The sequence below is a fragment of the Desmodus rotundus genome, chromosome 6 (assembly GCF_022682495.2).
Source record: "Desmodus rotundus isolate HL8 chromosome 6, HLdesRot8A.1, whole genome shotgun sequence".
Classification (NCBI taxonomy): Eukaryota; Metazoa; Chordata; class Mammalia; order Chiroptera; family Phyllostomidae; genus Desmodus; species Desmodus rotundus.
Window position 1 is genome coordinate 153,312,911 of NC_071392.1, and position 15,364 is coordinate 153,328,274.

General features: G+C 49.7%; 2 protein-coding genes across 2 annotated transcripts in view; one reads left to right on the top strand and one right to left on the bottom strand.

The window, feature by feature from the left end:
- The window catches only part of INSYN2B (inhibitory synaptic factor family member 2B), a 105,264-nt gene extending 96,517 nt beyond the window's left edge, over window positions 1-8,747 (bottom strand). The window contains exon 1 of the mRNA XM_024576731.3: window positions 8,556-8,747. The gene's annotated coding sequence lies outside the window, so the exon portion shown is untranslated. The remainder of the gene's footprint in view (window positions 1-8,555) is intronic.
- The window catches only part of DOCK2 (dedicator of cytokinesis 2), a 355,926-nt gene that overhangs the window by 264,454 nt on the left and 76,108 nt on the right, over window positions 1-15,364 (top strand). Inside the window, exons 28-29 of the mRNA XM_024576730.3 lie at window positions 10,977-11,075; window positions 13,666-13,760. Coding sequence (XP_024432498.2) covers window positions 10,977-11,075; window positions 13,666-13,760 — 194 coding nt within the window. The remainder of the gene's footprint in view (window positions 1-10,976; window positions 11,076-13,665; window positions 13,761-15,364) is intronic.

Genomic DNA, 15,364 nt, shown 5'->3' on the forward strand with positions numbered 1-15,364 from the left:
AGTCGAAGCTTTAACTTTGATTAGGCTGTTGCCAGGATTTCCTCTGGCCTGCCAGGGGGAACGAGTCAGCAGGGGGTTTAAGGAACAAATCAGCCCAGACAATAGCAGCATCTTTTTCCTTTTCTAGATGGGATTAGTAGATATGGGCTGTAGTAAATGGATCTATCTGGACACCACCAGGCCAGCTCTCCCGATGGCATTGTTCATAGTGTCGCTTGATTTTTTTCTCAACTCGGAGCATGGTCTTAAGAGGTGGCTGCAGGAAGACAGAGTCCGACGCAGGGGCTGTCTGACCCGGGAGCCTTCTGCTCCGGGAGAGGGGAGGCTGGAGGAGTGGGGGAGGACCTGCCTTCCTGCCAAGCTGCATTGTCACCTTTATTAATGGTGACGGGGAGAGGGAGTCAGCAGGCAGCTAATGTGGACTGCAGCGCATGGTAATTGGAAGGTGTTGTTACCATCCCAAAGGACAGGGAAGTGAAAGTGGGACAAATGGGAATTTAAGAGGAGGGAGGTGAGCAGAGGGAAAGAATGAAAGAAAAAAAGAGTATGATGTCATTGGGAAAATTGCAAACCAATAAATCAATGAGGTGCCATTCTGGGGGCAGAGAGGAAACTACCTAAGGAGGAGCCAGCCTGTCGGGAATCTGGGGCTGACAGGAAGCACAAGATCAGTGTTCTCACAGCAGGGTCAGCTGGACAGGAGCCCCCAAATGGACTTCCACTCCCTTCTGCCTCTTCCTTTTTGAGACATTTTTTTTTTCATGAATGACATCAGAAGCAATGCTCTATCCAAAAGGGCTTTACAGGGGCTCATTAATGTGCAGTCTTGGAGTCAGCTTTTCAAACAGTTATCTCCGAGTTCAGCTTCATGGGATTTTTTTTCACCATTGGGATCAGCTTCATAAAAGCCAGAGCATGATGATTCTGGCAGTTTTTACTGTGAACACACAAAAAGGTACTCCCTTTATAGAAATGAAGAGCAAGGACGTTGGTAGCTTTCCTTAGTTCTCAAAACCTTGTCAGCAGAGCTGGCCCGAAGGCAACCCGGGAGGCAGGTGCTGGCATGGCTTCCCATTACCTGCAGATTGAGGTTCAAAGCCCTCAGCCTGTCATTTGAGACCCTTCCAGTCTGCCCCTCCAAACCCCTCTCGTGCTCTCCATCTGTAAACATCCGCTGTACCCCTGCACACACCCAATGAGCTCATCTCAGACCCCAGGACCTGGGTGCACTGGGACTGGCAGACCACTTGTGTCAGGAACAGTTAAACCTATTTGGGGGAAGGTATGGGGGCTAGGAGAGGCCTGGTTGAAAAGTTGGTCTTGAAGTTTAGAACATGATGTTAGAGACCTTTATCATTCGTCTTTATTCCCCCCCAAAGGAAACACGAGGCATAAACTTTCCTCCACAAAGTAATCATCCCTCCACAAAACTCCTTGCCCAGCTGCCCAGTTGTCCAGGAATGTGTTTGCTTGCCTGCCCCTCTGCTCCTTGCAGCCTGGAGGCTGTGCAAAGGGAGACAAAGGGCGGACAGAGCTGCGTCAGTCCCCATCCGCAATGCAGCTCTCCAGGTCCGCAGGGAGGTTTAAATCATCCTCCCTGAGCCAACCAGAAGCTCACTCGCACTTCCCCAGCTGGTCGACAAACTGCTCCTGGTGAACCGGAAAGGGGGCTGAGGCTGAGTGCAGCAAGAAGGCTGCCTGAGTGCCTCCGGTGGGCTGGGCTGCGCATGGGACCCACCATCACAAAGGTCCTCAGGGCAGTAAGCCCTGCTGTCCCGGAGACGTGAGAACGGAGGCTCAGAGAGAGGAAGCAACTTGCCCAAAGTTCCAGAGCTTGTCGAAGAGATTTGATCCCAGGACTTAGGATGCTCTGTCCAGGGCCTTCCAGGAAAGCCACTTCTATGAGAAACCAGTTACACTTCCTACAATGTGATGCTGGTGTCTCACACCGAATCCTTCTTGACCTTCAATGCCCTAAGCAACGCTGAAAATGGAGGGGTTATCCTCTGTGGAGCCTAAAATCACAGGAGACTTGTAAGCCATGGAGCATAGGTGATAAGAGAGCTGGTCTTAACTATGTAGCTGTGTGTCTAGCCTTATCAATTGGTCTGTCTGCTGATATCATCTGTGAAACTAGCTCCATTCATTCATCCATCCATCTATCCACCCATTCATTCATCCATCTCTCCATCCACCTCTCCATCCGTTTATCCATCCATTTATTCCTCCGTCTATCTACCCATCCATCCAGCCAGCCAGCCAGCCACATATCCATTTCTCTATCCACATAAGCACAAGACATGTCTAGAATGTTTCTTAATATTTCAGAGGCTTATTGAATTGCACTGAATATTCTTAACATTCAAGAGTAGGCAGGGGACATGGTAATGTGAAATGTTAGGCACTTTTCCTCTCTTCATGTGATTGCTTCATTTTCATATTAAGAGTATATCATGTTCCTGAAACAATAATCTTTCTATGTTTTCTAAAGAAAACATAAGCATCTGCACGCAAGCTGATCTGGGCAGGTCGCGTCACCTCCCTGCTCCCTGGTTTCCTCATCTGTACAGCGCACGTGGTTCTCCCAACATCCACCGGACGTTGGGACAGTTCAACGAGATAAAGCACAGAGAGCACTCAGCCCACAGTAAATGCCCAGTAACTGGTGGCTCTTGTCACCATCAGCATACGATTTTAGCACATTGTGTGACACATAAATGTCCGACTAATATTAGCTCTCCTTCTTGCAGTCCCTTACTCCCCTTGCCATAACCCTACACAAAGTCCTGACTGATGGGCAAATGGAGGGCATGGCGTGCTGCCCAACACACACTTGGCCCTTTAAGTGGTAGTAGTTGCTGTTCTTTAGCCCACAGCGCCTCCTGCTTGAGATGTAACATCCTCCTGCGGCCCCTCTTCCAGGTGGAGGTGACCTTGGTGCCATACAGAACCTGGATGCAGATGTTTGTGGGAGAAGGGGAGGGGCTACTTAGGAGTCTCATCCAGGGCCCACATCCTCTCGATGCCCCTGGCCCTGGTTTTTCTCAGGGACATGTGAGCTGAGGACAACATCCTGTTGTCCAGGACGCAGACAGACTTTTCTGCATGGCCTTTCCGGAGGCATTCGGCAGGGGGAAGCTTGGAAGACATCACTGATGTGTATTCCCAAGAACAAATCCTTGTTTCTGAAACTATTGTTTTTGCGATCACATCCATGAATGTCCCTGCCCACACCTCCATCAGAAAAGTCATCTGCTCAGTTAAAAACTGGGGTGTCCTGAATGATAGCCCCCCCCTCTCCGGCAAGCAGGCTTCTCAGCTCCCACGGACGCAGATGGCTTTCCCTGGGGACTGGGAGTAGCCAGAGAAGTCCCCACTTCTTTCAGCTCTGGACAACAGGGGGACGAGCCCACACAAAACTAGAGTCCAAAACCATACCTACCGAAGGAGGGCCTGTGTCTGCTATAAAATAACCATTCCATGAGAGGCACTTTGCTGAGGAGCCTCCACACTACCATGAATGAGGAAGGGGCCACAATATAAACATCATGTGTGCATTTTCCATGGACCTGTGACCCCGAGAACCTCCAGTGTAGTATCTTGGAGGTGGGCTTGTGCGGTAAGACATGGAAAATGCCTCTTTAAAGGATTCTTCAAACACACAGCAGCCCGAGTGAGCTTCTTAAAACCAAATTGATGGCCTCCCTTTGCACTGGGAAGAAAATCCAAACTCTTGTCTCTGACGCACAAGGGCCCTGGGATCTGCCCCCCACCCCCGCCCTGTCTCTCTGACCTCACCTTACACCACACCTTCCCTCCTTTTGTACCTGCCAGGCCCACTGGCCTTCTTTTGGCTCCTCAGCGCTGTAAGCACATCCCACCTCAGGACCTTTGCATCTGCTGTTCTGCCAGATTTTTGCGTGACCAGCTGTCACCACTGACATCTCCACCGAAACATCAGCTAAGAGGCCACCTCCATCCCCCTTACTGAAAAGAGGTCCATTCCCTCTCCTTGCTGTCTCACTGCTTTGCAGTATTTTATTAGCAGTAGGTATCCCTGTCTAAAGTGATCTTTCTTGTGTATTCACTTACTTGTGGTATGTTTCCCCAGCCCTGGCCCCGGACCCAATGGAAATATGAGCTCCCTACAGAGAAATCCCTTATTAATCTCATTCATGGCTGTGTCCCCAGCACCTGGACATGAACTGAAGCATAGTAGGTGCTTAAGAAATATTTGTCAAATTAAGGGATGTGTGAAAGAATGATCTCACTCCGTCTTGATCAAATATAATTTAAGATGAAGCACGATCAGAGTAGAACAAAAATTCTTTCATTTCTGGCCTCTCCTGAGGCAACACCTGACCTCAGCTTTTCATGGTTTGTGAGGGGAGCGGCCCCTGCAACACTCTTTCACAGAAAGGGAATATTACAATCCGTTCAGCCTCTCGTCCGGCAGCTGTTTATTGATCCCATGCGCTGCGCAAGGTCACCTCTACGTTCTGGCAATACGGCAGTGAGGGAATGGACAGAAGTTTCTGTCCAGGTGGAGCTGCCAGCACCGACATGGCGGATTTACAAAAAGAACTCGGGTTTTGTGGTCAGAGAGGCCCAGATTTTAATCCCTGACCCACCATATATACGGCCTGCCTGTCTAGGCAAGTGGCTGGACCTCCAGGCACCTCACTTTCCTCATCTGTAAAATGGGCAGAAAGCCGACCTCATGAGGCTGTTGAGACGATTCAGTGAGATGATGAATGGCTGGAATTTGCCTGCCTTCCACTCACTTCCCCTTGGGATTCAACGTCCCACTGTATTCTCGGGAAGATCTAAAGGGAACCCACACTACGGAGCCATGTACGCAGGCTCTGAGCAGGAGCAGGACGTGTTAGTTCCGAAGGAAGAACGTGTGGCCAGTTCAGGCTCCTCTTCCAGCCTTGATTCACAGCCGCCTCGTTACCCCTCCCCTCCTGCTCCTTGTCAGTGAGGACAGCCCCCTGAGGGGACAAGGTGCCTGCAGCTCCGGGTCTAGCCATGCTGGGCCCATCCCAGGGGCCCACAGTGCCCCGCGGGGTCGCACACGTGTGTGTCAGCGCCCATCCGCAGTACCCGGCATCCAAGGGGCACCGTTCTGTTTTCTTGCGAAGCTGTGCACATGGCAGGGAGTGGGTCACAAGAAACCCCTGGATCTGTGCCCATCAAGAAGCTTCCCCTGGAGGAAGGTGACTTGGTTAACTCTATCACCCAGCAGAACCCCCGGGTAACCAAAGAATGCCACTGCACGCAAAGACAGGCACCTCTTCAGGCCAACCTCTGGGCACCGAGATTTCGATGAACACAGTCATATTTCCTGCTTTCAGGCACTGTTGTCACTCTTCCTGCCTGCCAGCAACTCTGCCCAAATAAAAGAAACCTCCCAGCATGCTCTGTTTCGAGAGGCACACACTTGATTTACTCAACAGCTGGGATGTTGGGCATGTCGTTAGCCAACAGCAGAGTCAAAGGGCCCTTGGATGTCTGTCCCAAGCTGTGACTGGGAGCACTTGACATGTCCACAGACAGTCACAGGGAGGTGGAGTCATCACTTCCTCTGCCCAGGTCCAGAGTTTCAGCTCACTGACCTGCATAGTTTCTCTGGACCGGAGTCAGCAAACATGGCAATAATAGTAACCGCTGATAATTATCAAGGGCTTCCTATGTCCTAAGTGCTTTACACAAATTGATTTAACTCACAGCAAAACTGTGTGACATAGGGAATATTTCTACCCCCTTTCACAGATGAGGACGCTGAGGTGCAAGACCCTGCCTAAGGTCACATTACTCGTAAGCGGTAGAGCTGAGATTTGAACTCAGGTCGCCTGGCTCCTAGGCCCCGACTCTGATGCTCTGTCTGCATCCTGGCAGAACCAGATGTAAGCTCTCCGGAGCCCTTTAAAGAACAGCCTTACCCATCCCGCTTGCTGCTGTACCCCAGCACCCAGCACTGTGGCCAGAACGCAATGGTTGCGAAGATGGAACGCACACACTGGTTTCCCCAAAAGCCACTGCCAGCTACCACTCTGAGCTGCTGACAAAGCGCTGAGATGGAGGAAGGGGTTGTAGAGTCCCTGTTTTTCCTGACACCACAGCCTCCCACCTCTGGTCCCGGATCCGCCACACAGCCAGCCATGATTCCATTCGAGAATAAAATCTGTTACATAACCATATGGCAGACATAGGAGTAAATGGAGAAGCAACCTAAAAGTAGCACTTGGCCACTTTCAGTCTCCAAAGGAAATAGATGGTTCAATAGATAGAACTTTTCATCTCCCAATGAGCCTCCCTCGGCAGGCAAAACTTTCCTCCATCTCCTTTCCTTGGTGCTTTCTATATTTTATTTTATTTTGGTCTTGCACATTATTTGAAGTTACTATAGCAACATGTCACCAGCTGGTATTGCATAGTAAAGTTGGCTGTTTTCCTCTCTCTGCGATCTCTTCACACCCACTGATCTCAGGTGAGTGGGGGATGCATTTGCAGCAACCATGCCTCTCCCTGCTCACCCCCCCACCCCGTTTTGTTTGTTTTCTGGGACTGGACAAACTGAATACCTCTTCCTGGTTCCTGGGGCACTGCAGGGGTCCTGCCTGGTGTGTAGGTGTGTGCATTAGAGGTGCTTAAATAGATTGTCTCTATCGATCTATGATGATGATGGTGATGGTAATGATGACGATATTTTATGCAAAAGAGTAGAATGATTTGGGGAGGGCTACTCCCCTAATCACAATCCCAGCTAATTAATATTAATCACACAATATTGGGTTTTTCTTTTTCTCTCTTGCCATTACATAGTGAAGAGAGCCTGGCTATTTGCCTTTGGAGCTTCAGCTCCCACCCAGGTGGGCAAGGACCCGCCGCCCCCCCCCCCCCCCCGCCCACATACTAATGGGCCGAAGTAATTAAGAGGACTGGTGGTCTGGGACCACTCAAGGGGCTTCCACAGGGGAGATGGGCCCGCTGCTCAAGGCGTTAAGTAGCCCCCCGTCAGCCGGGAGCCTGTGAGGATTGCACTTGTTTTCACACGTTTGACCTAGTTTCAAACCGCGTCTCTTCATGCTGTGATTCATTAGCTACATTTTAAACCACCCTGAAAGGAGTCGAGGTGACTCTGCCTGGTTTGAGCCAGTGCCTCGGATACAATTTCTCTCCGGGATTTAATATGCAGGTCCTCTGGTATTCTGTTTTAAGAAGCAATTTCCCGTCCAGACGCCCAGCATGCTGCTTGGGTATGGGTGAGTGGCTGCCTCATGCCTCGGTAGTAAATACATGTCCACTATACAGTTTCTGCCAGAGCTGAGAAAGAAGGGGGTTCTCACTAGCCCGGACTGCAGGAGACCCATCCCCCCCACATTTCCCCATGCAGTATTCCAAGGCTTTCCCATGCTGCCAACAGGGCTGGGGAGTTTGGACTCCTACACAATAAAGTTTGAGCTACACCAGCGTTCAGAGTATCTGAGTCGCTTGGGCAAATGCAGCCTTATCATCACCCCCCGCCCCCAATTCCTGTCCCTCTTTCTAAACACTGGAATCACGGTGGACACAGAAGGAAGGGCTCAAACTTGTAGAAAGGGAGGGGCAGGAAGCAAGAGGGGGGAATTACCATGTCGAGGATATTACTGAAGGGATACACAGCAGGAAAGCATGATATTATTCTGTCATTCTCTCTATGCGTGACAGAGGCTTTTTTGTTGTTTTTTGTTTGTTTTGCTTTGGCTTTTTTTTTTAATGTAAATGACTGGAGGAGCTCCTCTAAATAGGAACCTGCTGCTGGTGTCTCATGCCATTTCACGAATCAGTCACTCACACTGGTGTGATTTCTGAAAGATCTGATACTCAGGTAGACACCATGCTGGAAAACAGGGTGCTTCCAAGGGGGAGTGAAACACTGTTATTTTCCATTAACAGCCAAATGCAGGTAACTTGTCCAAACTTTAGTCACACCGTACTACTGAGAGGCAGCCGGCTGGGTTTTCCTACGTGGTAGTTAGGGAGGAAGAAACGAACGAGCTGGTAAAAGTAATTTTGATTGATTGGTGAACCGTAACGCCCCAAGCCAGTCCTCATAAAAAGAGAATGCTTTCTTTCATAATATGGTCACTCTCTGGAGCTGGGCACTACAGCCCCCTCCCCCTTTTTATTTTATTTTATTTTCTAAAAGGAAGCATGGAAGTTTCTCTAAACAAGGCTTAAGACAATGCAGCCTTTTCAAGGTAAATCCAGTGAACTTGAGCACCCAGGTTCTCCGTTTCCTTTTCTGCCCCCTTTAAATTCAAATCGAGCCACTGGAAATAACAAGCATTCCGTCTCTGTGCATTTGGGGCAGGCTGCGGTTCTGACAATGGTGGATTTCCCACAGCACCACACACACACACACACACACACACACACACACACAGAGCTCAAATCCTGGGACTCACTTACACCAAAGCTTTCAAAGTAAACTATTGTCCACGAGGCGATAGCATTTTCTCTCACGGGATCATCGATCACAAAAAATAAAACCCAGCCAAATCTCTTACCTTGAGGCAGTGGAATTACCTGCAGAGGAGGTCCCCCCTTTCCTCGCGAAACAAGCCTGGCTCTGGCCAGCAGCGGAATTACTCCAAACCAAGGAATAAGAAGTCCTTTATATTGTAATTTTCACTGTTTATATGCCAGGAGTGTAGTGGGTCTGCTCACGTAGGAATAAATGAAAAGCTGAGCAAACTGCACGGCAGCTACCATGTGAAAAAAGACCTCTAGCGGCCACAGGCTGAATTCTTGGAGGAAGGGAGAGGAGACAGAGGGAGTAGAGGAAACAGTAGTTCTCTCTCTCCCTCTCTCCCTCTCCCTCTCTCTCTCTCTCTCTCTCTCTCTCTCTCACACACACACACACACACACACACACACACACAGAGCACTCTCAAACTCTAAGATTTCTCCTATCTTACATCCCGCCTGGCCGGAGGGGTAAACAATGATAAAGGGCCCTGGGTAAGTCAGCAGTGATTGCGGGGCTCTGTCTGGTCTGAAAGGGATGGTCAAGTTCACAAACTCACCACCACCCCCTGGGGGCCTGAGCGGAAGAGGAGATTTGACTCCCCGGATGGCCCAGGCAGCTCCCTGCAGGACAGAAGCTCAAGGTCCCCATCAACAGTGTCCACTCTGCTGCTCCCGACAGTCCCAGCCTTGCGCTGTCGGCCTGCTGGCATGTTTTCGGAACGTGTATGGTGCGTGCGGCGGTCACTAGCAGGCAGGGCTGGCTTCTCAATGTGTGACCTGGCCTGGCACTCAGAAGGGCCCTTGCAGATGTCTTCATATTCTGAATCATTTTTTTTTAACGGGGGACTCTGCATTTTCCTTTCATCCTGAGCCCCACTAATTACGTAGCTGGCCTCGCTGATGGGGGACACACACTCTCCTTAACGTCCCAACTGGAAAGAACCTGGAAGCGAATGAGAATCCCTATGTGGGGAGTTGCTTTTGGGCGTGTCAACTCGAGGCAGGTTCACTTCCCTAAAGACTTTCTGTGGAGAAATACAGAAGGGGCTTCTGGGGACGTCAAGCTCTTCTTCCACCACTACTACACTGTAAACCTGTAATCTAGTTTATATTGTGATATTTCCGGTTTCATGTTTGTGATATTTTTTTAACAAAGGAAGAAGTTGGGGTTCTTTTTGTTTGTATGTGTTTGTGTGTGTGTATGTGTTGTTGTTGTTGTTTTTAACAGCGAGAGTCGTTTGTGATACCGAACCCATGTTCTTGGTTCAGACATAATATTTCCAGCCCACCTGTCTGGTGTGTATTATATCCAACACCCTTTTTACAGTGGGGTTCCCAGGAGACACCTGTGTGTCAGCGAGCTGCCCATCTTCCACAGCCTTGTCCTTGACCGGGCCTAGTGGGACGTCTCTGGCTAAGATAGCAGCCCCAGTAGAATCTCGCAGGAGACAGTCTCAGGGGGCTTCTCCCTCCACCCCCATAGATTTGTGGTCAGTACTTCCTTTGCCAGGTTTCCAGGGCGGGTCTCCCCAAATCCTGCTTGTAGCCCAAACAGAAAATGCACAGATACAGACTCATGAAATCTGGGAGAGAAAAAAGCAGAACAGGGTGTGGTAATGGGCTCGGATCCAGGAAGGGACGTGGTCCTTGCTCCTCTGGTCCCATAGATCCTTCCAGACCCACCTGGTCTCCAAGCCCTTGCATTGATTTCCCTCTGGTCCGAATGCCTCTGGCACCTGGTCTGCTTCTTGGGTCAAGGGTCTTGGATTTTTTCCCCCACGGATATGCATCTTACGTTCCCAACTAGATCATGAGCTCCTGAAGAGCAAAGACCACCTCCTCTCATTTCTTGTATCCTCTGTGGCCCTGAACAGGGGCTGGTCCCTGGTAGCTGCTGACCCCTCCCTGGCTCCTTCATGGTGGTCCAACCCCTGATCCTCCTGTAGAGAACTTCAGAGCAAAGTGCCACAGGAACTGTTTGGTTCTCCTGAGACTCCTGTTGGGGTACATGGGTGGATTACTGTCCCATTTTACAGATGAAAAAGTTGGGGCTTAGACATGTAAGGCTACAAGAACATCCAACCGTCTCTCCAAGATGTCGATGTAGCTGGATCTCCCGACACCAGCACGGGGCCCTTTCCCCAGTGCCGAGCAGCTGGAGAGGTCACGGGTTGACCCTCTATTCCACATCTGGAGCTCCTGTTATAGTCCCAGGCACATAATAGGTGTTCAGTAAGTGCTTTTTGGATGAATGAGCTGATGAATGAGCCATAAAGAGACATTTCCTCATAGGGAAGTTGCATGCGATAATCTGAAAAGGGGATATTCTCCATCCCTGGCGGGCATTTTTATACTTGCCTGGGATGGTTGGGGTGCCTAATGTCAAAGAAATGGAGAAGATGAATCTCACGGTCCTCTCTCCACGGTTTCACAGCATTTTTTTTTTTAATTTCTTACAGAGTCACTTTGTGGCATGCATGACGGCGATCTTAAATCAGATGAGCGACCAGCACTATTCCTTCTATATCGAGACCTTTCAGACCAGCTCCGAACTTGTGGTGAGTTTGTAGGGTGCTGCGGGTCAGTATGAGGGACACACATCACACTCTTGGTTCTCAAGAGTCTGGGGCAAGGAGGCCTCTGCTGGGGACCTTGAGCATGCGTGAGTCTAACTTCACACACGTGACTGGGTGGGTGCCTCTTTATCATGCGCATTGAGGCGTGTACATATCTTCTGGAACATGTCTTCAGTCCATGTCAGAGACGAGACCCGAATGTCTAGTCTAGATGTGGTTTAACAAACATTTGTTGGTGAATCATGGACATTTGGGGGCTTAAATGCATGAATGTTTGAGTCACACAGTCTTGGGTTTGAATCCAGGCTTTGTCACCAATTAGCTAAGTGACCATGGGCAGCTTAACCTCTCTTAAACGCTATTTTCCTCATCTGTAAAGTGGGGATAATATTGTTTATGTCACAGTAAAGGGGTCAAAGCAGAGCACAGTATCTCTGAGATGTTACGTGCTCGGTGGAAGACAGCTGATACTTCAGTATGAAAACAAACACATAGAGGAAGTTGGCCTCTGAGCCCTTCCCCTTCCAGCCTCTCGGACTCACTAGTTATAGGGCTGTCTGCCTGTGGCTTGTGGCCTGTGGCCTGTGGGTCTCAGCTCCTGCAGCAGATGACTTGGTCAACAGAGAGCCCAGCCTGGGCTGTCCCAGGGAGATAGCAGTCCCTCTGCCCTCAGTGTGGTCGCCTTTGTCATTATGTCCTTTCCAGTGCCATATTCACGGGCTCTGCTCCCGGGGCTCACTTTCAACTGTCCTTGGAGAGACTAAAGGCAGCAGAATTGGACAAACCTCAGAGAACGTCCCATAAAAAGGGAATCATTAGGAAGCCAATTGCTACCCTTTCATTCATTCATTCATTCATTCATTCATCCAGGGGAGAGACTCTCATTGGAGTAGGACGGGCAAGAAATAGAACCTCTTCAGGATAAAACAAAAAGTAAAGCTTAAAAACACAGGTTCCCCCCCGCCTCAACTTCTGTATGTCTCGGGACATGGAAATGAAAAGACCACCTTCAGACTTTTTGATCCTCAGTGGAAGGAAAGGGGGGAAGGAAGGTGGGAAAGGGAGTTTCTGTTTATTGGACACACACACACTTTCTCATCTGAGCCTCACAACAGCATGACACGGGGGTTGCTACTCACTTTCGCAGGTCTACAGCCTGCCTGCTCCAGCTCACATGGCTAACACGGGGCAGAGGCAGGGCATGAACCTCGGCTCCAACTGTCCCCCCAAAACTCCATCATCACATTCAGAAGCCACGCTTTCCGGGGGTGAGCCAGAGGCCTTCTGCATCCCCATAGAAAGGGAATGCACCTGGGACAGTATCCACACCTCCCCACACGACCTCAGGGATGAATCCCAACACTCACCATCGTCACCACTGAGCATGCAATGAGCACCCACAATGGGCCAGGCTCTGTGCAAAGTGTCTCCTGGACAGTGCCCACCTCATTCTCACAGTAACCCTTTGAGGAGGACACTGGCCCCGGGCTGCTGATGCATGGAGGCTACTTTCCCTAGAAGCAAAGATTGCTGGGACAGAATCAATCAAATTCCCAGAATTTTGCCATTTAGTATGACCCAGTGGTTTTTTAATCCTATTTCTCCCAGCCTCACTATCCTGTACTGTAAACACACACACACACACACACACTCACTCAATCACTCTCTCTCTCTCTCTCTCTCTCTCCGTCTCTCTCTCTCTGTCTCTCTCTGTCTTCATCCATAGCCCTTCTACTTTTATCTATTGGGTTCCAGGTAAGATGTTCTTGGAACAAAGAACTCTGCTGTTAAAATAATTTGAAAACTGCTGGCTTAAGGAAAGCTCTGAACGGGTTTCCTATGGGTTTCAAATTTTACCTGACATGCACAGGTAAAAGTGGTGTGACCTCATTTCCTCCAGATCGGGGGGCCCACCCCCCTGGCAGTGCTCCTGGCCCCCGCTACTTGGATTGGTCTTGAGTCTGTGTTCTCCAAAGACGGAGAACGAGCCTGGTCCGCTGCAGAGCCTGACTGGGGGTGTGAGGTCCCCTTTGAACCTCTGAGAGGGGGAGGAAGAGGGTCCCTTTGGTGTCTCCTCTAACCGTCCCACACCCGTGTCTGTGACACACGAGTTAGCTGTGTTCACAGTGCTGCTAATTCAGTGTTCATTTTAATAATAGTTTGTTTGCTCAATGACCTGAGATGCTTTCGTATAATGTAGATTATTTCCTTCTCAAATACATATTTGGGAAGATGATTATAAAATTGCCACGTCAGTGAATGCATCTGCTTCTTTACTCCCAAAGACGGAATTAATAGTGCTTTATTGTGAGAGTGCCATCGCAGTTCACGTTCACGTCCCATTATATCTGTGCAACAGCCTCTCAGCAAGCATCATTACACTTGCATTTAAAACCCCACTGCTGTGGGCCTCGTCGGGTTTACTTCATGAAAGGCTGTGCCCCTTTCCTCCCTGCCCACACCCCCCCAAGAATCATAGAGAAAAAATATAAATAGCCAACAAGATCTGGACACTTGGTCCCTATAAAACACATTGACAGGTGTTGTTTTTTCTTTTTTTTAACTATTTCAGGACTTCCTGATGGAGACATTCATCATGTTCAAGGACCTCATTGGGAAGAACGTGTACCCTGTGGACTGGATGGCCATGAGCATGATTCAGAACAGGTGAGCTGCCTCCCGGCCACGCAGCCCGGCAGGCCCTCTGAAGGGTGCGGGCAGGGATGGGGTGGGGGTAGTTTCTCCCTGCTGACAAGAAATGGCAGCATCGCAGCTCCTCTCTTTCTAGTTTTAAACCCCAGGAAACTCCTCGCCACGCTTGAACTTTCTTGTTTTTTTTTTTTTCCCTTAAACTTTTTACTCCTTATGCCTTTTTATATACCGCGCTGGCCACCGCCCAGCATCCCCGTTCCTTAAATGCCAGCGCAAATATCCTACTTTGTCTGTGACGCCTTCCCTAAACCCTGGAGACAGGGCAGCCTGAGGTCAGCCTGATTAAAGTTATATTATTTTAATTTTTTTCCAAAACAATGAAATACATCCTGAGACACATGGAAAAGTGAGTGTGGGAAGCATTGGATCAGCCAGCTGTGCCGGGATGTCGGTGCTGCGGGGGCTTCTCAGAGCTCCTTCCGTGTCATCTGACTCTCTAGTCGAGGGTTTAGGACATAGCGTTTCACAGTCGGGTTTGCCTGTGGCAGCGTGCGTGCATACGTGTACGTCTCTGTGTGCATGTGTGATAGCTATTAACAGCTCAAGAATCCCGGCATAACTCCAGTGTACCTCAGATCCCCCATAGCCCAGCGGACATGAGATAAAAGTAGTTATAAGCCATTTCCATCTTTAATGCCTTCTCTCAAGTAACATTATTTCATCCAAGTGAAATTCAAAGCGTAATACTCAGCCCGAGTTTGTGATGCTCCCCTTCCCCAGTGCTCTGCCTCTCCGTGTTTCCCAGATTTCCTGACGGACCCAGGTCTCTCTTGGAATCTTAGTCTCAGCTTCTATTCACAAACGCCTTTAAGACTGGGTCTTCTTGGCTCCTGTCCTCCCTTTCTCTGTCGCTTTCCTTTGGCTTTCTTATGTTTGTTCTCTGCTCTTCCCATGAAAAGCCCTTTACTCTACGCGAGCTGGAAGTTTTGTGTCTGCCTCTGATTGCTCTTGTTCTGTACCTCAGGAGCCAAGAGGATGGAAGAAGGGGAGAACTGAAGAGGCAGAAGCAGAATTCTCTTTAGAGGGAGGCAAAGAGGGAAGACTGTGAACACTTTTGTATATTAAAGTTGTGTCGTTAGTGCGATCGGAGAGTTCTATGTTATATATTCCTAAGGGCTGACTCCAGGGCCAGCTAGCCCTTACTTTTCTGTCCTCTGAAAAGCTGTTGTCCTCTGCCTGGATGCCTAGGTGCCCAGCCATGTGACTTGATAAACGCACTGCCCGCAGGGCTCTTGGGGGCCAGCTTTAGGGGCCGGTGAAGGGGAGGCGACGTTTATCAAGCCAAAAAAACGTATGTCTGTGTATTCAAGCTTACGGTAGCAGGAGGAAAATCAGCCCAGCAGCAAAATGTCCGAATCTCAGTCTGGGCTAACCTTGACCTGATTCTCCTGTTCACATCGTGCAGGTGGGAGGCTGGCTCTGCAATGATTTAAGTGTTGGTGGAAATTAGGTCTGGGCCACATCATGGACCAGACACAGGTGCCTCCATAGCCGTACGTCAGGGCCAGCTCCCTGGACACGCAACCTGTACGGCTGCAAAAGACCCGGTGCTCTAGAGG